Genomic DNA, 25,942 nt, shown 5'->3' on the forward strand with positions numbered 1-25,942 from the left:
AGACGACTTCCTTTCGTGCGACTTTTCAATATACTGCTGGAAAATAGTTCAATATACTGCTGGAAAAGGCGCAGAACTAAATAGAGAAGTTACTATTTTCTATAGGAGTCTACAAGTGTTGATGTATGTTCATGATGTTGATCTAATTGGTCTCAACAACTGCACCGTTAGTTCTGCTTTCTCCAGAAAGGATAAGAAAGCGAAGCAAATGGGTCTGGTAGTGAACGAGAGCAAAACGAAATATCGCACTTGCGACTTGGCTCTCACGTCACTGTTGACAATCATAACTTCGAAGTCGTAGATAATTTCGTCTATATCCGTCTTGCTATTGGGTGGAGAGGTACAAACGTTGACAATATTTGATGAGTCGAAGTTACGAGATTTCGTGAGAAAGGTTCCGCAGAAGATTTATGGTCCTTTGCGCATTGGCTACGGCGAATAGCGCATTCGATGGAACGATGAGCTATATTAAACATGGGACATCCTCATTGACATAGTTGTGCGAATTAAGACAGCTGACTTCAGAAGTGGACTGGTTATGGCTCGTTTGAATGGACGAAAACACTCCAGCTTTGAAGGTATTCGACACAGTAACCATCGGAGGAAGAAGTGGAAGAGAAAGACCTCAACTCCATTGAAAAAACCAGGTGAAGAAGGTAGTATATCTTGGAACCTCGATTTGGCGTCAAGCAGAGAAAAAGGGAAACGACTGGCGTGCTATTGAAGAAAAAGTTTCTTTAATATACATATCTCAATTTTTTCTAAAGTTACAGCTTGTGTAGACAGACGGACGAACGGATGGACAGACAGACATCTGCATATCAACTCATCTTATTATTCGTCAAATTTAAGTCACTAATGGACGAAAGAGGACAAAGTGTTTTATAAATAGGTTCCAGAAAGTTCATAATACTTTTTACTTTTGAACACAGAGTTTATACAAAATTAATGCTAGTCCAGTACACCAACGGAAAATTGGTAAAATAGTTGTGTGTATGTATACAATTTCTCGCATACAACTTTTTAAAATATTTACACAAACAACAAAAATTTTCTGAAATATCCAACCAATACACAGGCATTTGTATATAGGCACATAGCTACAGTGTAAATATGTATGAATATATGTGGTATGTGTTCGTGCAAGCTCAACCCGGTAAACGGCGATACTTGTAATAAAATTTATGAAAATCTCCAGCAAATAAGCCAGCTAACATATCACATTTCAATGATATTTGCATTTAGCAGTTGGTATGCGGCAACCAACTATATGTATGTAAAAGAAGTGTCTATATGTCATTTTTATTGTCTGTTTCCTAAAAAATGCGGAGTAGAGTGCGGTATTTGAATAATGCAAGCAACGGTATATCAGAAAACATGATAAAATAAAGCATAAAGTATTGTTTAACCTTACAAGAGCCTAAAAATAGCTGGTTTTACCTAATAGAAAAGCACTGCACAGCATGCCAATAAACTATATACACCTGATCGGCATGCCGAGCTGCGTTAATTTATCTATTTTTTTCTCGTAGGGAAATTTGTTAAACAAATATATAGGCCCAAATCAACGCATAAATTCGTTAGGTTAGTTTTTGGCTCACCCTAAAATATACAGTATATATGTATAAACATATTTACTCGTACATATGTACATATAAAGACGTTTGTAGCCAGTGCTGTGCTTTGAACTTTCATGACAAAAATTATTGTTAGTTGCCAACTCGTTTATACTATCATACTATAATTCCGACATTAGTACCGAAGGCTTAAAGGCTCATCGTGCGGTTGTTGGTTTGAATACCACACCCGATTCTGCAAATCTCTAATTGTCATTGCAAAGGCCGAGCTACACAATAAAAACAAATAAATTAAAGTCTTCTTTAGCTTATTCGATTCCACATTCCTGATATGATTTGTGACCCCGACACACACACACACACACACTCGCAACAGCGCCTTCGTTCACTTATGCCTCGGTCGTAATTTCACTGTTGTCTCTGTCTTCTAAATGTGTGTTTATTGGTTGAGATTTCTGTCGTTTGCAATAAAAATTCTATAAATTTTAAATTTCTTTTCATTATTTACCGTTACCCATTACTGTGCATACGTAGTATGTAGTGTTTTTTGTAAAGTTGCATATATCACTGTTAGATAGAATTTATTTCATTTTCTCTATTTGCGTTAATGTCCTTTAACATTCGCATTTGATTTATTTGCGACTTTTTGCCTTGTTTGTCCGAAATCTTGATATACCTTGAATTCATTGACATTTGCAAGACACTTTTGTTGAAGCGAAATTGGATATTTGCACTGGTCGGTATTATTCGGCATTGCAAATTGAACTGTAGCTGTAAAATAAATGACGTTTTATCCTGGCCTCGCATATATACAGTTATACGAGTGCGCTTTTGTACAATTTCATTGTAAACATCAGTTATCATATTTTATGACATTTATTGTTTTCGGCGAAATTTCAAAGGAAATGTAATTTTATCACAAATTGCTGTTTCTTGTGTAAATACTCTATGCAAATACACACTTACAAACACACACACATACATTTTGCCTATATTGTGCAAGTTATATAAACACACAATAAAATAAAATAATATGCATTTAAGCTTTTGTGGAATTCCATGAAATGAATATCACTCTAACTAACATACATTAAGTAAAATTGTGTAAACTGTACAACATGATGCTCCAAAAAAAGATGACGTGACATGTCAGCAGGTTAAGCAACGGAATAATCCGGAATCAAAAGTGCAATCAAAATTTCTGTGCTCCTCTTCATCAGAAACCATGTTATCTTGTATTGTTATGCACTGAGCTGTCACCGCAAACACAAGCCTACGAGTGGTACAACGCCTTCAAACACGGTCGAGAGATCGCTGAACACATGCCAGCGATCAGACCTTAATGACCTTCGACTCCTTCAACCGATGAAAATATTACAAAAGTGAAGGAGACGGGTGACCTGGCAAGTGTTAGAGAGATGTCAAGAAAGCTCCACAACTCTCGCGAGTTCGATCAAATGAGTTTGCGTATATTTTGGGGTGGGTGGTGGGGTGGGGTAAGAAATGCGTTCTTGCCTCGCCGCGTCGCGATAAAGCTGGAAATTTTTCAATAAGAGTAGCGTAAACAGGACTTTTTGGACAAGCTTGGTCGTGCGAATTCCAATTACACATTTATGGAGAGCATTATAACTGCCAATGAGACATTGGTTTATAAGTTAGACATATAAGCAAAGTCGTGAAATCATCAGATTAGAGGGGAAAGTGCAACGAGCCGAAACCAAAAAAAACTAATGCCAAAAATATTCAAAACTGAATATGATGTAATTCTTTTTGGATATTCGTGATTTTGTGCATCACGAATTTGTTCCGGACGGACAGACGGTCAATAAGCAGTTATATTTGACCGTATTGAGGCGTTTGCGTGAGAACATCCATCAAAACCGACTGAATAGGTAGAATAATAATTCATGAATTTTACACGACGATAATGCATCATCGCATCGAGCCACGATTGTGAGCGAATTAAAGTCAAAAGTGTAATGAATACCATCGGTCAACTTCACCAGATTTGGCTCAGTGTAATTTTGTATTGTTCCTTAAAATGAAATTGCCACTCCATGGAACCCGTTTTGCGTCGATCGAAAAGATGAAACAAGGAAGGAGCATACAGCATTGTCTCCTTAAACTTCCTGAATAATATTTGTGGCTTGCGTGGCATTCTTCTCTTTTTTATACAAAAATTTCAAAATATAGCCAATTTCTTCATTATTTTCACTCATTTTTGGACAGCTGTAACTTTTTTTCTACTTTTTACGAATTTATTTTTTGGTTGCAAGAAGCTTAAAATCTCACCTTTTCAACGATTTATGGTATGACAGAAACGCGATTGGTAGCGCTGGAGATATACGACTGCAACGACATGTATTGACAAAATACGAAATTTCGAGTATGGAACTTTATTAGTTCAATTGGTTTCCTTTGGTTAAAAGATCAAATAAATTAGTATGTTATAAAATTTACCGTTTTCGATTTATGTATTTAAAGCCATTTCGGTTGAATCGTTTTAATGTGGCGACTCTAGTTTGAATCCTCCTCTGAAGACTAATATTGAGACTAGTCGCATATCTTTTTCTCAGATACCTCGTAAATTTTAATGTAATGATGATTTTATAAAAGAGTCACTAAAAGCTGTTAGACAACATGTAAATGAGGGACTAGTCGCATATAATCAGACAGACGAGCTCAGCCTGTCACCTTGATCATTTATAGGAGCGCCGACGTTTCTTTCTATCTATTATAAACTTCGTCGCAAACTTAATATACACCGGTCAATGTATAAAAAGAAGGAATAAGTCAAGTCCTTCTCACAAACAGGTCTGGTTGGCACGGGACAACAACTGCTACAACTTTGAAAAATCCTTTCTAGGAGGTGTTCCTGAATTTTAAATTATTGGATTATATCTTTTATATTTTAGGAAATATTTAGGACAATTTATATTGAGTGAGTGAGCCTGATTGAATTCTTTCATGCCTTTTAGGCTTATCTTATAGGCTAAACACATATATATTAGGAAGTGAATATCGGTGAATTTGTAATTCTTAAAGATATAAATATTAGAAGCTCTATTATAGCAACAGCTCTTCGTGGCAAACTGAATAATTAAAGAAGAATATTGCATGTTTCTAAGTAGTAGCTTGACTTCATTAAAGTCAGTTTATTTATAATAAATCGTCAGCTTATGCATATATTTTCTAATTACTTGGTGTAATTGTCAATATTCTGATCAGAATTGTACAAATTTTTTTCACTGATTAAAATAATTTTGAGAAATTTTGCATTAAAAAGACACTGGTAAAAGAGCCATTCAAGGCAGTCTTCGTCTGGGCTTTCAAACCTTGATTTTTTGGTTTGGTCTTCCAAATTGACAATTTCTTATCTTATTTAGAATGCACGTATGTGGATCAATATCAACATAGTTCTGTTTTTTTTCTTTTATTTGTATTTACCAGTGTAATATGTTATATTTCGGATAGAATTCAAATTGGGGACAGAAGTTTTACTATTAAATTTCTGTGGAATACTTTTCGGGCTTCCAAAGAACAAGCATTAGAACTTCAATAAAATAATTTCAGAGGTTTTGGAATCTTTAATAAATTCAAACATTCGTCCATTAATTCATATGTAATAAAAAAAAAATATTTGTTGATATATTAAATAAATTTGATACCGTAAAAGAACGCAGTTTCGCTAATGTTTTTATGGAAATTTCAAAGCATCCTTAATGGTATTGATAAGTTCAATAATGAGATGGTGATCGAAAGAAGCTTCATATTTAACTTTTCCAAGAAGTAGGATACAGAGCACACTATACAGGGTATTTTGGACTACAGTCTTTTAATTTTTATTCTTAATTATTGATGCTTGTGACACGGTAGTTTTCGATATTCGTGGAATTTCTCTTACATTATTTTGAAGTATAGTGAAAAAGCCATTATTTTCCCAAAAGACGACTTTAGTAAGCATTTTCTCATGTCGAATATTTGTGGGTTATGCTATGGCACGTTAAAGTGATAAAAAATCTTACTATAGAAATCTTCTCAGACAGGTTTAAGACTTTGAGCTCAGTATTTTTTGATATGAGCCCTATTAAATACAAAATAGACCATATTTTACAGTTTACCTTCGATAAAGGTGAAAACGCTATACTAGGTGGATTGTGAATAGTTCGAACAAAATGTAGACACTATTTCCATTGCCTAACAGCTAAACATTCTCTAAAAAACCGTTTGAAACCAGTTAAAAAGGCTGGATAAGAAATAAGTAGCAGGTTGTTCAATAAGTTTTGTCGTTTGATAAAAACACTCAATTTTATGATATAAAATACACTTTATTATTCAGTATAATCTCCATCAGCATTAATACAATTGTTCCAACGACCATCCAATCTGTGGATCCCATCCCTGAAGTGAGAATCCGGAAGGGCTGCAAAATACGTTTAAACAGCCATTATTACCTCTTCATTTGATGAAAAACCCTTGCCACATGTACATTTTTTGAGTTCTGGAAGCAAATGGAAGTCGTTGGGGGCCAAATCTGCTGAATACGGTAGATTTTCCAACAATTTGAACTTTAATTCATGGATTTTAGCCGTTGTCAAAATGCTCTTGTGACACGGTGCATTGTCCTGATGAAAAAGGCTTCTTTCTTCTGCAAATCGAGTATTTCTTCACAAATTTTTTCCTTCAACTGGTCCAAAAGGTTGCAATAATATTCAGAATTTATTGTTGTACCAGTTTGCAAGTAATCCACAAACAAAATTCCTCTCGCATCTCAAGAAACTGATGGCATAACCTTCTTGGACGATTTCGTTTCGAAGTTGAACAACCAGGTTCACATCACTCATTAGCCTCTTCTTTTGATTCAGGATCATGGTGATAGACCCAAAAATAAAAATATGCACGATATTCAATTTATTCCATTGTAAAAAAAATACTGTGACATGGCCACACTAAATATCTCGTAAACAAAGAATGAATTGACAGATTGAAATGAAACTTCACATACCGACAAAACAAAATTTTGGGCTAGTAGCAACGCCCTCTCTTATCGAACGACAAAACTCATTGAACAACCTGGTACGATCTAGGGTTGCCACAAAAAACTGCATGGACCGATCCCATTTGCGAATAGCGCTTTAATCACAACAAAATCGATGCACTTCTGAAGCGGATGGCGATTGGTGATCAAAATTGGATCACTTACGACAGGATAAACAAAAAAAGTTTAGGTCGTATCGCATTAAGCCGGCGTAAATAGCGGCCTAGCAAGGATTGACGGTAAGAAAGATTTTAATATGATTTTGTTGGAATTTGGACTAAATCATCTGCTTTGAACTGCTCTCCTAGGACCAAAATATAAATTTGGACCAGTGCTGTCAACAATTGGATTTTCTGAAGTAAGCGATCGCCTAGAAACCACCAGATTTTTGATCATAGTATTGTGATCTATCAGGACAATCTCAGACCGCACACATCGAGAGAGGGAAATTATGAAATTAATTTTAAGGGTTGATCCACAAAAGAACACAGAAACTTCAAATTTAATGGGTAATGTTTATTATCATTCGAAAGAACTTTCTTTGGCATTTACTGTTTAAAGATTATCTCTTTCAAATGTTGTCCGCGCCTATGTCTTAGATGCTCCATTCGTTGTGTTCAATTTTTGATGACTCATTCGAGCGTTTCGACTGGCAACTGACGAATGACACGCGTGATGTTTTGCTCCAAGGCCTGAAGCAAAGTGGCATTGTCTGTATAGACTTTGATTGATGCTATATGTGGGAAGTATCGTCGTCTTGTTTAAACCAAATGTCGCCGAGATCACGAGCTTCAATTTAAGACATCAAATAGTCGGTTTCGTGTCGCGAAAAAAGGTGTTTCTACTTGGATCACCTGTTAAAATGACAATAACTTTACGAATAAGGCGCTACTTACTTCGGATCATTCAAACTATGCTAAATAAAATCTTATACGCACATATGTACATACATACTTACATATGCACATGCTTATGTATATGAATACCAAACTAATTGGCAAAATTATTTACGAATATCCTTTGAAAATGTGTCCTTCGAGTGAAGCCAATAAAATGCCATTAGTTGAACCTTATCCATAGAGTTATGGACATGCTTAGTATTTTATGTCTGTTTTATGTAAAATCGCTCTAAGTACTTGCATGTGTGTCAAGCTGTATATGTATGTGTGTGCGGGAGTGCGGACAAATTTTGATGTGTCTACATACAAGACTGACTGACTGACATAAAGATTGAATTCCCCGAGGAATCAAAGAAACATTGCTGTGTGCTCGATGACAGATAACAAAGCGGCATAAACATCGGCACAATAAAGAAGGGAAAAAATAAAACGAAAATAAAGATAAAACCAAAATGCCGGACGCCTGACCGTTTCACCGATAAAAGTGCGGCGCACGAGTGGGCGTTTTAATGATGAGTATGATGACATATTTATAACAAACAACAAATATACATGCCAAGCGAAATGCAAAGCGCTGACTTGGCAGAGGCTTTTGTGGGGTGTGAGCTGCGTGTGTGTGGCAGGGGGTGTGTGTGGACCTACAGTCGAACGAGACAAATGGATGAGGCTTGAATTGCGAAAAAGATTGCAAGAGCAAAAGGGATTGATTGCGAAAGGAGCAGGCTTGTTATACGTAGTTGTTGTTGTAGCTAGTTGTTGCTGTTGTTGGCTGCACGCAAGGACATAAACGTTGCGCCATTATGTCGTACGAGTGGCAGATTAGCCTATTGCTAGTGCCGGTTCGCCTACAACAAACACACGCACATACGTATGTAAGTATGGGTTGGCAGCTGGCGGCATAACGGTTTGTAGGCAACGTAGTGAGGAATCTAAGAGTGAAAGAGAGAGAGAGAGAGAGAGAGAGAGAGAGAGTGAGGCTTACGTCGATGATGGCCATTAAACACACTCCCGCTCAATGCGGAACTCTTTACCATTACAAGAACAATTACACAAACACACTTACACCAATATAGATACGTATATTGTCTATATACACACATACAATCACAGGTGCATTGGTGTGTCGCTTACAAGCGGCCGAGTGGTCGACAGACTGTCGCCCATTGAATTATGACTTTAATTTCGTTTGTAAGCCTTTGCGCAGCAGGAAGAATGCACACACATAAATATATATACACACACACATACATGCACATTTGTCACACACAATCACAGCGATGGCAATTATTGCTTGATTTCCAATCAGTTTGTCATTGCATGCGGCGAGGCAATAAGTCGACTTCCACCTGACAAGGGTCAAATGCTTGCCACACGACGCGCCCACCCACTGCCGGTGGATTGGTGGCAGATAGCAGTTGAAGAAAAAATAACGGTAAAAGAGTTGAATGCCAGTTGCGTTGACCATAATTCTCTCGTTGCATTGAAGGATCATAAATTTCAAAACTTCCCCTCAAAGTAACAACGATTTGTATGCTGTTAGGACGCAAAACCATCACACACACATACAAATACGACGAACAAGTGTATGTGTGTGGCATATTAGCATTAGTATGTGTTGGCTATGAAATTCCGGGCAATAAAGAAATCTCCTTCGCCTGTATGCACCGCCTGCTGATTTATAAATACTTCCATATAGAAGTATAAGACACGAACACATAAGCCTTTATGCATTCTATTTAAACAACCAAATGCATATCTCAGCTGCATGCCACAAATGCATTGGGTTGCGTAGTTATTCACGCACTTGGGTGTATTGGCAAGCAGGATTCTTGAAAATATTACAAACAAAGTGCCCCCTGTGGCGCAAGTTACAGCAATTAATATGCAAGACAAAGCAGAAGTTGGTCATACAGAGCAACAAAACCGACAGCAGCAGTAATATATGGTAGGTGTTGTAGTGATGCCATCATTAGCTTGTAAGAAATTTTCTGTGAGTTGGTCACATACATCGAGCGTCGGAGAGAAATACTCGGTGCTTTCTAGAGATCACAAATATATTGGAAGAGGTAGTATACAAAGTGAGTTAAGTTATGATGTTGTTGTTGTGATTAGAGTGTCACCTAGCGTTAGGAAAATGCAGTTAATATCGACTTCAGCTAGTTTTAGACTTTGGAACTGGACTCTATCGACGCGGTGTGATCATAGAGAAGGAGGTTTGAAGGGAATATAAAAATATCATTAATCGCCAACTCCAAACATTTGTTGCCCCGTAGTTCACACAGTTTCCAGTTGAGGCTAGAAGAAAAATGGCTTAAACTTGCCGACAATTGAAAATTTTATGACTAAATCTCGAACTCCCGATTCTTTGACTTAGAGTTGAACAAAACTGGTCTTGAGCTCCCTGCGCTCCAGACTAGTCAAAGTTTGTTTGACTTCTTTGTTAAAAGCATCAGGATACTATGTTATCCGACTTGTTTAGGTGCCTGGTAACTGCGGAAATTGCAAAGCTGATGAGGGCACTATATCTTAATTTAATAACAATGGGAACAAATCGGACTCTCATAGTCCTCTTACGTTGTAGCGCTCGATCCATGGAGCTCCTCTCGGCAAGTGCAGTTCAACAAACAGAATTTGTGCAGTTGTGAAATTATTCTGGACCAAATTGGAACCTGAATTGGACAGTCTTAGTACATTTGATCTTGTCGCAATTATTGTGAATGAACACCATCCAATAGACTCACACGTGGTATGGTTAAAAATACCATAATATCTTGTAGTGTGCAATTTGCCAAAACTGTATGGAAGAAAGAGAAGTGGAACCATGTACGCTCTATCTCCTCTATTGCCCAGCCTGACACACCTTTGGTGAACTTGAGGAAGCGTGTGAGATTTATATTACCCGCCTTAACAAATTTTTTTTAAGCTCAATCCATCTAAGAAATTTGGGTATCAGCAGAAACGAGAGTTCGTGGCTATTAAAGTAGGATACTGTGCTAATTTTGCTCCAAGAATCAACCGTGGAAAATATCCTCAACAAACCATAGAATTTCTACTTTTATAGATGGCTAAGAGTATTCTTTGAGTTCACATTCCTCTAAATGACTGCTTACAAGTACAACTTGTGATCCAAGTTGAGGTTCCTTTTTCAATAGATTTTTTTTGACAGAACACGTCGAAGTCGCGTCAAGCTGTCATGCTATTTTTGTTCACCATTGCTTGGCATTTCATCATGGAAGAACCTTCGCTTGAACAACGATTACAAATTTTTCAACTTTATTCTGAAAATTAACATTGTGTAAAGAATTTGTTTCGCTTGCTTCACTCAACTTATGGTCAATATAATCGGCCTACTCAGTGTACTGTTTGTAGCACCATCACCCATCTGGAGACCCATTCTATATTGGATAATTTTCGAACGAATAGGTGGAAAAAAATAAAGCAGCCCCTGCTCAGAGTGTATACAAAGATAGCAGAGTCGATTCGGCAACGTTCACAGCAACTCAGACTGACGTATGGAACGACTTGGCGCATTTTACGTCGGGACCTTAGTTTTAGAGCATTCAAAATACAGCTTGTGCAAGTACTGAAGCCGCTCATCTATGAACTTCTGAAAACTTCCAAGAAGATCCGATGTTTTCGGGCCATATTCTATTCAGCCACGGGGCCTATTTCTCGCATGTAAACAAGCAAAATTGACGCTTTTGGACGAAGAGCAACTTGAAGAGAATCAAAAGCTGTCATTTCTTCAAAAAAAAAAAAAAAAACAATGGTATGGGGTGGTTTGTGGCTTGTGGAATCATCGGTCACCTCGAAATGGTTCACCCTATATAATAATGTCGATCAATATTACTTCAGCATATGAATTTCTCAATCAGATTTTTCTGATATTTCTGACAATTTGGATTGCACAGAACTGCGACAGCGACTAAGAATGCATCAAGCCAAACTTTAGGACACTGTACTGATGTGAATCGTAATCCAGCGAGGGCTGTCTGCAACGACCAGAACAAATGGAGTTCAGAATGCATAAGGCTATAAGGCAGCTGAGGTAAAACTTCTCAGCCGCATTTTTTAAACGGTTTAACCAGTCTTCAAACACAAGTGTATATATATATTTATAGAATTTCATATTATAATATACATATACATATCTACGCACATCTGTTCCTAAGTTCCCCGCTGTAAGAGGACAGCAGCGGCTAACAGTAAAATTCCACTTTTGTCTAGACAATTATGCCAATCATGTCCAGCTTGTAAGCGAACAGATTTGGTGTTTTTGTGATGGCCCATAAACTGACTTAAACTTTGTGGTCGATTGGTAATGTGAACGCTGTTATTAACATGTAGTTTTGTTGTTGTGGCAGCAAATGTAATTGTTATTGTAAATGTTCATAATGTGGCTTATTAAATTTAATTACTCATACATGCGCATAGCTAACGAATTACATGCCACTATCACAGATACGCCTGTGCAAACATACCTAAGTATATTTATGAGATACAAATTCACAGACCACAAATTGTGGTTGTACATACGAAATGTGCTACCGGAACTAGGCAGCTGCCAGGCAAACTACCATAAAGATTGACAACATTACACACATACATATGTATATAAACATAGCATAGCAAAAACATTGCATAGTCCATATGTTTTGATAGGCCTACTTGACTTTTACTATCATCTGCTGCCATCTCGTTCGGGTGGCTCCTCGAACTTCTTGCCATAATGAGCACAATCGAGTTTAGCTGGCGGCAAAAATGCATTGTTAGACATGGAGCTTGTGTACTTGCATGTTTTCATCATGCTTCCTCCCCGCGCTTTCGTACTTTCCCAGTGCGTCGCTTACCTCTCTATGTTCTACAAATATGCCGTTAACTAGCGTGTTCTATTCATACAAATATACAAGTGTACTCGCCTATACTTGAGAGTACGCACACGTGTGTGTATTTTCTCTGTGTTTAGTGGAAGCCGACTCCATTGTCGCCGCACATTGACATGCCACTGAAGTGTCTTGTCGCAGCGTCGCTTCAGCGGTTGAGTTTATCAAATGGCATGGCAGTTTTGCGCTCGCTTGTCAATGCTAATGAAATGTGACGCCACGCCGGAGAATATGCGTTACCGCAGAGTTTTCCTTGTCGCTGCGCGAGGGAACATAGAAAAACATGACGCGGCGCTTGTCATGTCAAATTGGTGTAACCTCTTCTGTGTGAAAAGGGTAAACGGCATACGCTGCTCATTGGGCGCTGACGTTTCGCGAATGTAAAGCCTATTTTAGAGGTTTTCTGGTTTAACTGCATAACATTTTCGAAGGAATTCAATAAACTTGTGATAAGAAGCATTGGCTCTACGAAGTCAGAAGTTAGAAGTTAGAAGACCAAGTATCAATCGTCCATAAATAAAGTTGCTGTGGTGTTGAGGTTCATGCGATCGTGCGGACTTTAATTTCGTGTAAAACACTTTCTTTAGTTATCTTAAAAATTAAGGCTGGCTACGAGCAGTTTAAATTCAACTCAGCATTTGTTGAAGAAAATGGCTTGGTGTATTAAATTTCTTAATTTGCAGTTATGCCGATGATATTCTCAGAAATTCAAGGCGTATAATTATATAAAGAAACTCACAGTTATTTATCAAGAATTTTACAATGTCCTTCTTCAAAGTCACTATATAGCCGAGATTGCTCTTAATCTTTATTAAGCTGTTTACCGAAATTACCGCTATTTATTGTGCCGTACGACTACATCCTTTCTATTAAAATAGCTTCTTAATAAGGAGTTTTCATATTAGAGATGAGTCAGACAAAGTATTCTATAGACTTATCATATCGGGTTATTCTAGCCCGAAACTGTAGCGTATGAAAATTTCGAATTTTTGAGAATACACAAATTCTGAATCTCTTACATACCTTCGGTGTACCTCGGATATTCCGAAGAAGTCTTGAAATCAAGTAAGTCTTGAAGTCACAAACTTTCTTTGATGTCAAAATTGGTGGAAAGCTCATTTCCTAACCTACTGTTAGAGATAGTCAATTACAAAATCGATTCTTTCAATTCCGGAAGAGTTAAGATACATAAATTCTAGTGCTCACCACGTAAAATCCCTTCCATTAAAGCTCATTACCTGTTTTCACTCCTTCTTGATTCCGAGTTTACAACAGCGCAAACCATTCTTCACTGTTTGGCGTCAATTGGAGATTTCGAGTGTAGCCAGGTCTTTCTCCACCTGGTCTTTCCAACAGAGGGGAGGTCTTCCTCTTCCTCTGCTTCCTCCGGCGGGTACTGCGTCGAATACTTTCAGAGCTGGAGTGATTTCGTCCATTCGGATGACACGACTTAGCCAGCGTAGCCGCTGTCTTTTAATTCGCTGAACTATGTCAATGTCGTCGTATATCTCATAAAGCTCATCGTTCCATCGAATGCGAATTCGCCGTTGCCAATGCGCAAAGAACCATAAATCATCTACCTTTCTCTCGAAAACTCGTAACGTCGACTCCTTAGATGTGTTCATAGGCCATGCCTCTGTACCATATAGCAGAACGGCAAGAACGAGCATATAGCAGACGGCAAGAACGAGTGACTTATAGAGTTTGGTTTTTGATTGTCGAGAGAGAACTTTACTGCTCAATTGCCTATCAATCCAAAGTAGCACCTGTTGGCAAGAGTTATTCTGCGTTGGATTTCGAGGCTGACAATGTTGTTGGTGTTAATACCAGTTCCAAGATAGGCTGAATCCATTAATTCTATAAAAAGTCATTTGAATATTACTAGTGTTGAAGTTAAAACGTGCACCTTGATTGACTTTGTGAACACTGTTGTTCTTAGGATTGTTTATATAAGTTTTTACTATTGCACCGGCTACCCGAAATTGTCATTAGAATACATTTTGAACCTTTAAAACCTGTGGATAGCGCACAAAAATGTTTGGGACTTAGTCATCAAATCCATTAATGTTCTCCTAATCTTTCGCAATTGCATAACTTTTATAGTTTATATTTTTAACTAATATCTAAAAAATTACAGGGTTCTTCTTTTCCTCAACAAATCTTTGTACATATATTAAATCAGTATTTTCAGTATTGAAACAAAAACAACTTAGCCAACTTTTAAGTTGACTATTATGCCTCCTGGAAAGTGTCAAGTGTAAAGCGCTCAAGCTGTCGGCAAGTGGGTTTATCATGAGCACAGTTATACAAACAGTTAATCAACTATGGCATCTAGCTTGCTGGTCCAACCCGTATCCCATCAGTGGTATTATGATTAAGGCATACTAAATATATGAATTTCCATGCGTACATTTGACGTTTCATTACTTCTGCCAGTGCTGACAATTGCTTCAACATATTGTGCTGTCCGTTCTGTTTTCCCCTCGTTTAGGAGTAGTTGATTCTTCAATGTTTGTTCTAATCTTAATTACACTTGTTTCTCCAGTTTCCCCCTTTTGGCAGCTACCTACACATACACACAATATTGTATTTCCATTTCACTACTCAAAATTATTGCCTCTGGTGGGTGTTGTTGCCACTAACAGTACTATGTAGTTGTTGCTACAAGAACGTCTGTCAGTTTTCCAACATGCAACAACATGTTGCAGCTTTAGGCGCTGTTTGATTTTCATTTTGTTGCAATTATAAGCGTTTGTTTTCATTCGGCCCACCCATAACTCTCCAGCTATTGTGTTCAGTGAAGAGCATTTCTTCTTTTTCTCGGGTTGGCAGCACTACTCAACAACTAATATAGACTCAATTTGTTGCGAATGTTTGTTAGTTTTGCGTAGTGCTTTGGTTGTTGTGTGGTTTTCATGTTGCTTCAACATCCTTTTTTGAAAGTTCTCCTCGACTTTTTTCTTTCGTTGCCACATATGCACTTGCCGTGGGCGACATCGTTTTGTGCTTCAGCCTATCGTACTTGATACCTTGTCAGGGCTTACACTTGTTTCGAGTACTGTTCATTGCAATTGTGATAAAATCATTCATATTAGGGATGTTATAAAATATGCTATAAAATATAATAGTTTTGTTCATCTAACGGTTGTTTGTATCTACTAAAACTACTCAGGGTACATATTGAATTATAAAGGGTTTTTTCAATAGGAGCGCTACCAGTTTTTTTTAAATAAAACAAAAAAGGTTTATATTTTTTATTCTTGTGAAAGTTCATTCGATGCCATTATTTATGGAACCCGATTTCTTTTGCATGACCACCACGGGCACTCCTGTAGAAGTCCAGACGCTGAACCAAATTTTCGACGGTTTTCAAACATAAATCGGCCGTTATTGCTTCAATCTCACTTTCGATATTCGTACAAAGTTCAGCAATCGTCGCTGCAACCGTCCTGTTGGAACCATATCATCCAATTCGGGCTAAAAATATTCATTGGGCGGTAGCGATTTCCATTCACCTTAAAGGCCCAATGACGCAGCCGCGCCAATAAACTGCAAGTATTTTTTTCTGGAGATGCAATAGTGACTAGTGGTTACGTGTGGATTGTTGTCTGACCAATAACGCATATTTTGCTTATTGACGAAGCCATTCAGCCAGAAATGAACCTCATAGCTGAAACTGATTTTTCGATGAAAATCCGGATAATTTTCAAGTAGTTGTTCAGCCGAATTCACGAACATACGCTGTTTATGGTGGTCAATCGGCTTCAGTTCTTGCGTCAATTTGATCTTTTGAGGCCTACAGGCTAACATCTTTTCGCAAAATACGCCACAACGACACCACAGAGATAACCAACGCTTGAGAACGGCGTGTGAGAGGCTGAGAGAGCAATATTTTCGAAACTTCCGGCACCTTTTTGTCTCACTGGCACGGGAACATTTTGTGCTGTGCCTTTGGATAAAATTTGTTCTACTAGACGCTCAAATGTTGATCTGACAGGACGATTATGACGACCATAATTTGGATCTATTAAAATAGGGGACCCTGACTCCGAATTTCAGTAGTAAGTTTTAATATTTTGGACTCGTTGTTGGATTGCATATCTTTTCATGATGAAATGGCAAACTTTACTGAAGAGAAATGTAAAAGGAGCGGGGAAAAAATATGATGCCGTTCGCAGTCCCTTTCGGTTTTCTTTTGTAGTGTCGTATTGATAAAAACCCGATATATAATCAGGATCACAAGACGATTTGTAATCCGAATGACTATCTGTCCATCTGTCCATCTGTGCAAGCGATAGTTTCAAAAGAAATTGAGTTTTCTTAAAATAACTTGGTATCTAAGGGGACTTTTGCAATTCAGACGGGCAGAATCTGACCATTGCCAAGCCTACAAAGCGCCTTTAACGGATAAGCTGTAAAGTGCCACTTCTAAGCTCCTCATTAAGATACTTGTCCAAGGCCGTAGCTGTGGGGCCTCCTACCGTTCGTCCCATTGGTGATTTTTGTTTGTAAAGTTGCAATGAATGCAATGAAGCTAAATAATTAAACGATCATATGTTTACCATCACTAGCTTTTTAATGGTTTGAGATCACTATCATATTTGAGACAGCCGTCATTCAGGCAATTAAAAGAAGAAAAAAGGTCAAAAGTGATTAGTGTTTTTAAAAAAAAAGTGTCGCTTAAGAAGTATAACTGATAATAATATCATAAAAATGGACATTAGAACCTTTTTTAATAACACTACCAGTACGTAATAGTTCACTTAAGTTATTGCATTACAATTTTTAATGATACATATGTTCTTATTGCTTCGCTGATTGCTGAAATTGAAGAGGAGGCTGAGCTTAAATGATAGCAGCTCAAGTGAAGAGAGCCACGCGGCAGATATGACGGCGGATGATTGCCATGCCAACGATATTGGCAAATGGGTGGCTTTAGTCGGTACGATGAGTGAGGAGCAGAAAAAAGAACTATTGGTTAGTTGTTGGAAGCCCGACCAAAATTATAGTTTTTCAGCTGATGCAGCACACTTGAAGAGAAAATACAATTGGTCATGGTTAGATTTATACAAACCATGGTTGGTGTGCTCGCGCAGGCTAAAGGGCGCTTTTTGTCTTTATTGCGTGCTGTTTAAGCCTCTCAACAAACCTGGCGTAATTTCCTCGTTTGTTGTACGCCCTTTTACAAAATTTAAAAATGCATCAAGCAGTTTGCATAAAGAAGCTACTCAATCAGCAATGTCATTTTTAAATTTGCAATGCAACGGGGTCATGCAAAAAAAATTGAACAAAATAAATAAATTACTAAATCCATTATAAATACAATTTTGTTTTGTGGAACGCATGATCTTCCTCTTTGTGGCAAAACGAATGATGAAGGTAAATCTAACAGATTTATAAAAGTTAAAAACTATATTATTTCACTTTTTCAAAGGTGTTCTATATGATCTGCTTATGATGAGAATATCAGTTGGTGATGAGGCATTAAAAAACAATTTGGAGAATGGCAAACAAAACGCAAAGTATACTAGTCCACAATACCAAAATGAAATTTTGGACATTTCGGCGAAAGTAATTTAAAATTACATCTGCACAGATGTTAAGAAAGCGTCAGCGTACAGCATCTTAGCAGACGAGACAGCAGACATGGCTGGAAAGGAACATTTTTCAATAGGAATTCGATTTATTGACAGCAGAAAAAAAATTATCCGTGAAGAATTGGATTTATGGAATTAGATGCAATGGATGCAGCAAGAATTGCAGCCAACATCAAAGGGTTTGTGGAAGGTTTAGACTTAGATCCTGCTAAATGTGTTGGGCTTGGGTTTGATGGATGTTCTACTATGGCCGGCAATACCAGTGGGGTGCAAAAAATATTAAGAGGTGCATTCCAAAAAGTTGTTATATTCATTGCGCCAGTCATCGCCTCAATTTGGTGGTTAATGATCTGAATTCAGTCTCTGAAATACGTAACACCATTTCCACCATAAAGGATGTAATAAATTTTTTCAAAGAGTCACCCCTTCGCAGAAGATACGCTCCGAATGTACATTCTTTTTGTGAAACACGATGGTCGGAGAAGTACAAAAGCATCGCTGATTTTAAAAATTTCTATTGTGATATAATAGATGGATTTTAAAAACTAAGCACAGAAGGAAACGCTGGCACGAGAAAATTTGCATTCCAACTTCACAGTGCTGCAACTAAAAGCGTTTTTCTTATTTGTTTGTTCACTATTGCCAAATATTACAGCATTCTCCAACTAGTAGTGAATATATTGCAAGCCAAGAACAATGATGTGATTAAATGTAGAGATCACATCAATAACATTTTAAATTTATTTGTGGAACATCGAGAGACATCTGCCAGCGAATTTGAAAAGATTTTTAGAGACTGTGAAAAGTTAGCTGAGAATGCATTGCTCAATATAAGTGTGCCTAGAGTCGTCGAGAAGCAAACAAAAAGATCAAATCCTCAATTCACGACAACAGCAGAGTATTACCGCCGGGCAATTTTCATTCCATATTTGGACTCTTTAATAACATCTATTAGAGAACGATTTCCTAAAAAAACAGTCCAGCTTTTGATCTCGCAGCCTTAAGTCCACTGTATATGAAAACAATCTCTCTAAGCGAATCCAATGAAAAAGTTTTGCGTGCAAGCTCTTTTTACAATACAAAAGATATTGAAAATGAGCTTGAACTTTATTACAAATATTTGAAAGATAAGAAAGGAGATGAGTTAGATTTAATATGTGCTTACAATAGCTCAGATTTTTATCCGAGGATAAGGGAGGGACTTGAAATTCTGTTCGCAATTCCCTGCACAACTGCCACTGTTGAACGGTCGTTCAGCACTCTCAGAAGAGTAAAGACATGGCCGGAAATCTTCCCGCAGTGAGAATGTTGATTGTAAAATTCTATTGAAAAGAAAATTATTATTTTTATAACTGAAAAGAAAATATTGTTTTATAACACCCTATTGAAAAACAAAGTTATTAATATTAAAGAAATCGAAGCTACCTAGACGATAACATTTATTGGAAAATCTCTATGAAGAAGAAAAACGTAATCAAAACGTAACCGAACGTCTTTAATAAATAAAATTCATTAGTTATAAATTTTATCGAAAAGAAAATTCATTAATATGAAGGAAAATTGTAAAACCCGATTTTTACTTAATGCCAGAAGTTTAAAAAAATATAATATAAAAAATGGAGGAAGAATTAGTTAAACAGTTAAACCAGATTAGACTAAATGAAAACCCAAATACTGAACTCCTTTTAATTCCCAATCTGCACCTATGAATAACGTATTTTATAATGAGAGATAGCACAACAAGTCATGGAACTACATGACCAACAACCCAGACTTAGAGTATAGGGACTATCGTATGCTTCACGCTAACGTGAATGAAATTGACAGAATCACTTCGGACATTCCAAATGCCTAAGAGAATTTTCCGGACGTCCTGGAGAATCTTCAATCTTTGAAGCAAATCCGTAGACAGAATTCCCAGAAGTTTACAAAACTCCAGGACACCCCAAGATACTTCGGAACTTCTACATACCATACGCATAAGATTACACGAAGATGCTGATACGGCCCTGAGTCTTACTGAACCTGGTATACCGACTGGACATTTCAAATTAAAAATGTCGATGCTTCATTACTCCAGACAACTTCCTACAAATCGAGACTCCCAAAATTACTTCAGCTTCTACACAATAGGGCTATTGAATAATAATACTCAGTCTTCAGAATATACTAGATAATCATCCCAAAAATAACTAAGGGTTCCGGCCGAATGCTCCAGGATTTGGTAACCAAACTAAACTGTTATAATAATAATAGACCCAATCTAATTCTCAAAACCTGCCCAAGGCCAATGAATGGATGTAGATAGATTCATACAGTCCAGAAATGCTCAATCAATTATCAAACCTACTCCCACTAAGCCAACCAAAATACATTACAATGCACAGAAGTTGACCACTTTCTGCACAACAAGTCCACTCACCGAATAAAATACAAAGAAATTTTTATGCGGATACCGAACCAGCAGTTAGCAACTACCAAATACCAGCAGATCCCTACCAAATTTTTGAAAGCAGTACCTACCCTAACGAATACATAGAAGGAAACGAACCAAATCAACTAACGGAGGGAAATATTAATTTCATTAATAATAACGAACAGCAACAGGACGATCAAGACTATTACGAACCTGATACGATCCATTTTTTAGACTAACGTCGTCCTCACTACCTTATTACGAATTCGTGACAAGGAGTGGAGACGCTCTAGATTTTCTCATAGATACAGGATCTTATCCCCCGTTTGGATAGTCGATAAAAAAATGGATGCTTCCGGCGAAAAGAAGTATCGCATGGTCATCGACTACAGGAAACTCAACTTAATTACCATTCCAGACAGATATCCTATTCCTGAGATCAGTGAAGTCCTTTCAAACCTTGGAAATAACAAAATATTTACAGTTATAGACTTAAAAAGCGGGTTTCATCAAATATCCCTCCGTGAAACAGACATAGAGAAAACGGCATTTTCCGTAAATAACGGAAAATACGAATTTCTTCGATTGCCCTTTGGGCTTAAAAATGCCCCGTCCACATTCCAAAGGGCACTAGACGATATCCTCATAACATATAAATGTGAACATATTGGAACTCGCTGTTACGTATACATTGACGACGTTATTATATTCGGAAGAGACGAAGAGGATCATTTAAGAAATTTAGAAAGGGTTTTCGAAACGTTAGAAAGAGCCAACATGAAAATCCAACTAGATAAAAGTGAATTTGCAAAGAAGGAAGTAGAATCCTTGGGATATGTAGTCAGCCCTGAAGGAATAAAAACAAACCCCAAAAAGGTTGAAGCAATAGCTCAATTCCCAGTGCCGCGCAACCTAAAAGAGTTAAGGTCATTTTTAGGAATGTCGGGATATTATAGACGATTTATTAAGGACTACTCTAAGTTAGCCAAGCGCCTTACAGCACTTCTCCGAGGAGAAGCCGGTAACGTCCCTAAAAACAAATCTAAGAAAATGGAAGTAAGACTAGATGACGAAGCGTTAAGAGCATCCAATAAAATTTAAAGCACATTAATATCAAAAGACATCGTTCTTGCGCACCCAAACTTTGAAAAAGACTTCGAACTGACTACCGACGCCTCCGACTATGCTATAGGCGGTGTGTTATCACAGGATAACAGACCGATAGCTTTCATATCAAGAACCCTTAGTAAAACGGAGGAACACTACGCTGCTAACGAAAAAGAAGTGCTGTCCATAATATGGGCACTCAACACATTACGAAGTTACCTCTATGTTTCGAAAAGAATAAAAATAATAACTGATCACCAACCGCTTACATATATGTCCTTAGCCAAAAAAATTCTAACAGTAAGATGAAACGTTGAAAATCAATATTAGAGGAATATAATCATGAATTAGTTTACCATTCCGGAAAATCAAACGTAGTGGCAGACGCACTATCAAGGATATCGAACCAAGTAAACTCACTTACACCCACTATCCATAGCGACGATAGTTCAAGTCACAATTTAATACCTTGTGCAGAGGTAATAAACGTTTTCAAAAATCAAATATTCCTTAAACTAGATGAAACACCCTCATACCAATTCAAAATAACTTTTCCGACCATGCACCGACATATAATTACAGAACCCAATTTTAATGAACAGAACCTTACTGCGTTTAGAAGATATTTAAATCCGTCCGTTATTAACGGAATACACACAGACGAAAAAACGATGGGCTTGATTCAAAATATTTACCCTCAAAACTTCAGCAATTATAAATGCAGATACACTCAGAAATTAGTAGACGACATATGCAGCGACGAGGAACAGGAAAATATTATACTAGAAGAACATTCAAGAGCCCATAGGAATGCAACCGAAAACAAAAAACAAATTCTAGAGAAAGGCTACTTCCCTGATGAACAAAATTAAGCGAATAATAGCCAATTGAACAACATGTAAGGAGAATAAATACGAAAGACATCCTAATCAGCCAATATTAGCACCAACACCGCTACCCACATTTCCAGGACACACCGTACACGTTGATATTTATTTGACCGAAGGTAAGGTAGTTATGACCGCATTGGACAAATTTAGTAAATACGCTATAACAATAATATTGAGTAGCAGAGCGATAGAAGATGTCAGAAGACCCTTAAGAGACGTAATATTCTTTTTCGGTGTACCAAAGCTAATGGCAATGGGTAACGAACCAGCGTTTAATTCCACCTCAATTAAATTTATGATAAAATACGAACTAGGAAAAGATGTTTACACTACTCCCCCATACAAAAGTCAAGCGAATGGCCAAATGGAGAGGTTTCACTCCACCCTAACCGAAATAATGCGATGTATCAAGAATAATGGAGGCCACAGAAATTTCGAAGAGCTATTAGAATGAGCAGTTTCAGAGTAAAACCATACCATCCACTCGGTGACGAGGAAAAGGCCAGTAGATATATTTTTTGGTAGGAATGTGACACATACTTCCGGGGATATTGAAAAAACAAGACAAGATAACTTACAAAAATTAGAGGAAAAGCAGAGAAAGGATATCGATTATCACAACAAAAAAATACACAACAAAAACATATTTGCCAGGACAGGTAATTTACGTTAAGAAAAATAGAAGATTAGGAACTAAGTTAAGCAAACCGTACTGTAAGGAAATAGTTAAGGAGGATAGAAATAGTACAGTCCTTACCGGAAAAGGACAAATTATAAATAAAAGCAGGATACGTAACTGATGAAAACCGAATATTTTTTTTTTTCAGGTTTCTCTTACCACTATGCTTCGCCGAGGTACAAATCATAGACTATTCGAATTCCAAATTAGTTACTATAGAAAAAAGATCGGCCAGATTGCAGACAGGAACGTTTAGAATAATACATAAAATCGACATTGACAAATATACGAAAGTCCTCGAACATATCGAAATGACTACGAAAACGGGCGCATATCATAGAAATCTCAACTATCCTTTCATTACTGTACTAATATCCCAGATTAAAGCTCATATCAATAATTTAAAAATTGTAAGAAAATCAAAAAGGTCATTAAATTTTCTAGGTAGTGCGTGGAAATGGATTGCAGGAAGTCCAGACTACGAAGACCACGAAATAGTGTTAAACAAATTAAATAACGTTATAGAAAATAATAATAATCAAGTTCTAATTAACAAGCTAACGATAGAAAAAGTAAACGAGATTACAAACACAACAAATCATTTTATTAAAGAGTTGGAAAATGATAAAAGCAAAGAAATATAATCATTTTTGAAGTTAAAGTATAAATTAGAAATTATAAAAAGAAGAGGTCGTAAATATTGCGTACTCAATACATTGGGCAAAAGCCAATATAATCAACTCCTTACATCATGTCAAGCGAAGAAGCGGGACATCGCCAAGAAAATTTTTGAAAAAGATGATAATTCCATTCATAAATTTAGACGAAGCTTTAGAATTTTCTGAAATAAAAAATAGCAACCGGATGGAAAAATAATAATTTACATTATAAGTTTACCTACAGTAGAAAAAGAAATTTGCAAAAACAATAGATATTAGAGCAGTGAAGAGGAATGACAAGTATCACTAAAATAAATTTTAACCCAATTCTTAGCTGTGAAAAGAATATTTTCGGAATAAAAACCAATTGTAAGCAATATAATTCCTTGGTTTTATTGAATTACGACAGGTTAATTTTTTATAAAATAAATACATTTTGTGGTTTTTTTCTATCCATTTCAAAAGATGTACATATATTTAACATTAAATTTATCATATCAAAAAAAAATTTTTTTTGTACAAATAAAAAAAATTAATGTTAAAGCTTAAAATGAGCATAATTTACGTCAAAAAGTTTACGTACACTAATTATTATTTATATAAATCAAAAGTAATTACAATAGTTTTAGCGGTTTTTGGCCTACATTTTGTTGCTATTATTGCCCCTAGACATCGGTGTATGCTCCCCACTCCATTTCTAGTATTATTTCCGGATATTTTGACCCACTAAGTCCATGATCCAGCTTTTTTTACTTTATTTTGATGAAATTCGATGTTTTGGAAAACGATTTTCCAAAAACTTACAGATGTTTTTAATAGGATTAATGTATGGTGATTGCGGGACCTATGGAGTTATTTTTAATTCCATAACAACCCTGCACGTACAAGATAAGCGGAAGATACGAAATAAAAAGAATATTAAATATATACATATAATAGGTTGTCAAAAAAGTCTTGCGGTATTTTCGCTAGTTGGCGCTGAAAGCGCGTAGTTCTATTCGTCGCATCTGGTCATGCTATACCTTCGTCGCATCTGGTCATGCTATACCTTTTTGGAAAGCTCATTTCACACGCTAACACGTGTTTGATTGTAACTTAACCTACATAAAGCTATAACATACAATAATATTAAACTACCTGATTGGATGTTCAATTCGTGTCTCCAAACACACTACCAAAACGCATTACAAAAGCAACTTACAGAAGACAAGTACTCGTTGCTTGCAAATTACCAACGATACCCCTTGTACTATAAAGCAACAAGCTGCATCGCTTTTAACATTCAAGCAAAGGTAGGTAATAAAAAAATAAAGAAATAGCAAAAGAATAAAAAGAGAAAAAAAGGCATTACATTTATGTACATACATATGTACTAATGTGCCGGTAAACATATGCTTCTCCCGCGCGACATATGTATGTACATACAAGTATACACTTTTTTGCACATTACATTTCACCTATTCTTTCCTCACATTTGAACTAATTATTTATTACATACACATTTATGTATTTTTTCCGCGCTTTAATACATTTATGTGCGATTATCGAATTGTTAAGTGCGGAACACATAGAGCGCGACAGACTGCAGCAGCACGACAGTGAACTGAAAACGTCGTTGTTCATCTTACTACATGTACATTTTGAGAAGCAACAACAACACAATGGCCGGCATGTACACAAAACAACGCAGTTGTCCATTTTGTATGTACACAATTTCGTTGTGGCCATACTAATTCCTTTCACTTCAATGACATTTTAATATTTTGTTCAAAATGAAATTTTTTACGCAAAAAATAAGTAAATAGGTAAATATTTTTGCGTTAAATTATCAATTGTTATTACAAATGATATAATAGAGCTATAATATAGCTATTTTATGCTTTTATTTGTAAAATAACTTCAAGTTTGTTAGAGCTGTGAATAATTTTACATTTTACATATAGTGGCATCACCACTCTACCTCGTCTTTCTATCTTCCATTGTACTGTCAACTCTACTGTCGTCCTACTGTCTTTGGCAAATATAAGAAGATATTGAAGTTAGCGAGAACGACAACTGTCGGCCTGCAGTCGTGTAGTCGTGCAGCTGTCAAAATAACAGTGTCCATAAGAACGTGTGTATTTTAATATTTGATAGATGTAGTTTGCAGTCTGCCGCGCTCTATGTGTTCCGCACTTTATATGTTACATTTTTATAA

General features: G+C 36.7%; 1 protein-coding gene across 1 annotated transcript in view; it reads left to right on the forward strand.

Moving 5' to 3' along the window:
• LOC120773076 overlaps positions 1-17,977 on the forward strand; it is a 42,693-nt gene extending 24,716 nt beyond the window's left edge. The window contains exons 2-4 of the mRNA XM_040102065.1: positions 17,083-17,146; positions 17,222-17,657; positions 17,832-17,977. Of these exons, the coding sequence (XP_039957999.1) occupies positions 17,083-17,146; positions 17,222-17,657; positions 17,832-17,977 (646 nt within the window). The remainder of the gene's footprint in view (positions 1-17,082; positions 17,147-17,221; positions 17,658-17,831) is intronic.
• Positions 17,978-25,942: the final 7,965 nt, after the last annotated feature.

The sequence above is a fragment of the Bactrocera tryoni genome, chromosome 1 (genome assembly GCF_016617805.1).
Source record: "Bactrocera tryoni isolate S06 chromosome 1, CSIRO_BtryS06_freeze2, whole genome shotgun sequence".
In the NCBI taxonomy this organism is placed as follows: Eukaryota; Metazoa; Arthropoda; class Insecta; order Diptera; family Tephritidae; genus Bactrocera; species Bactrocera tryoni.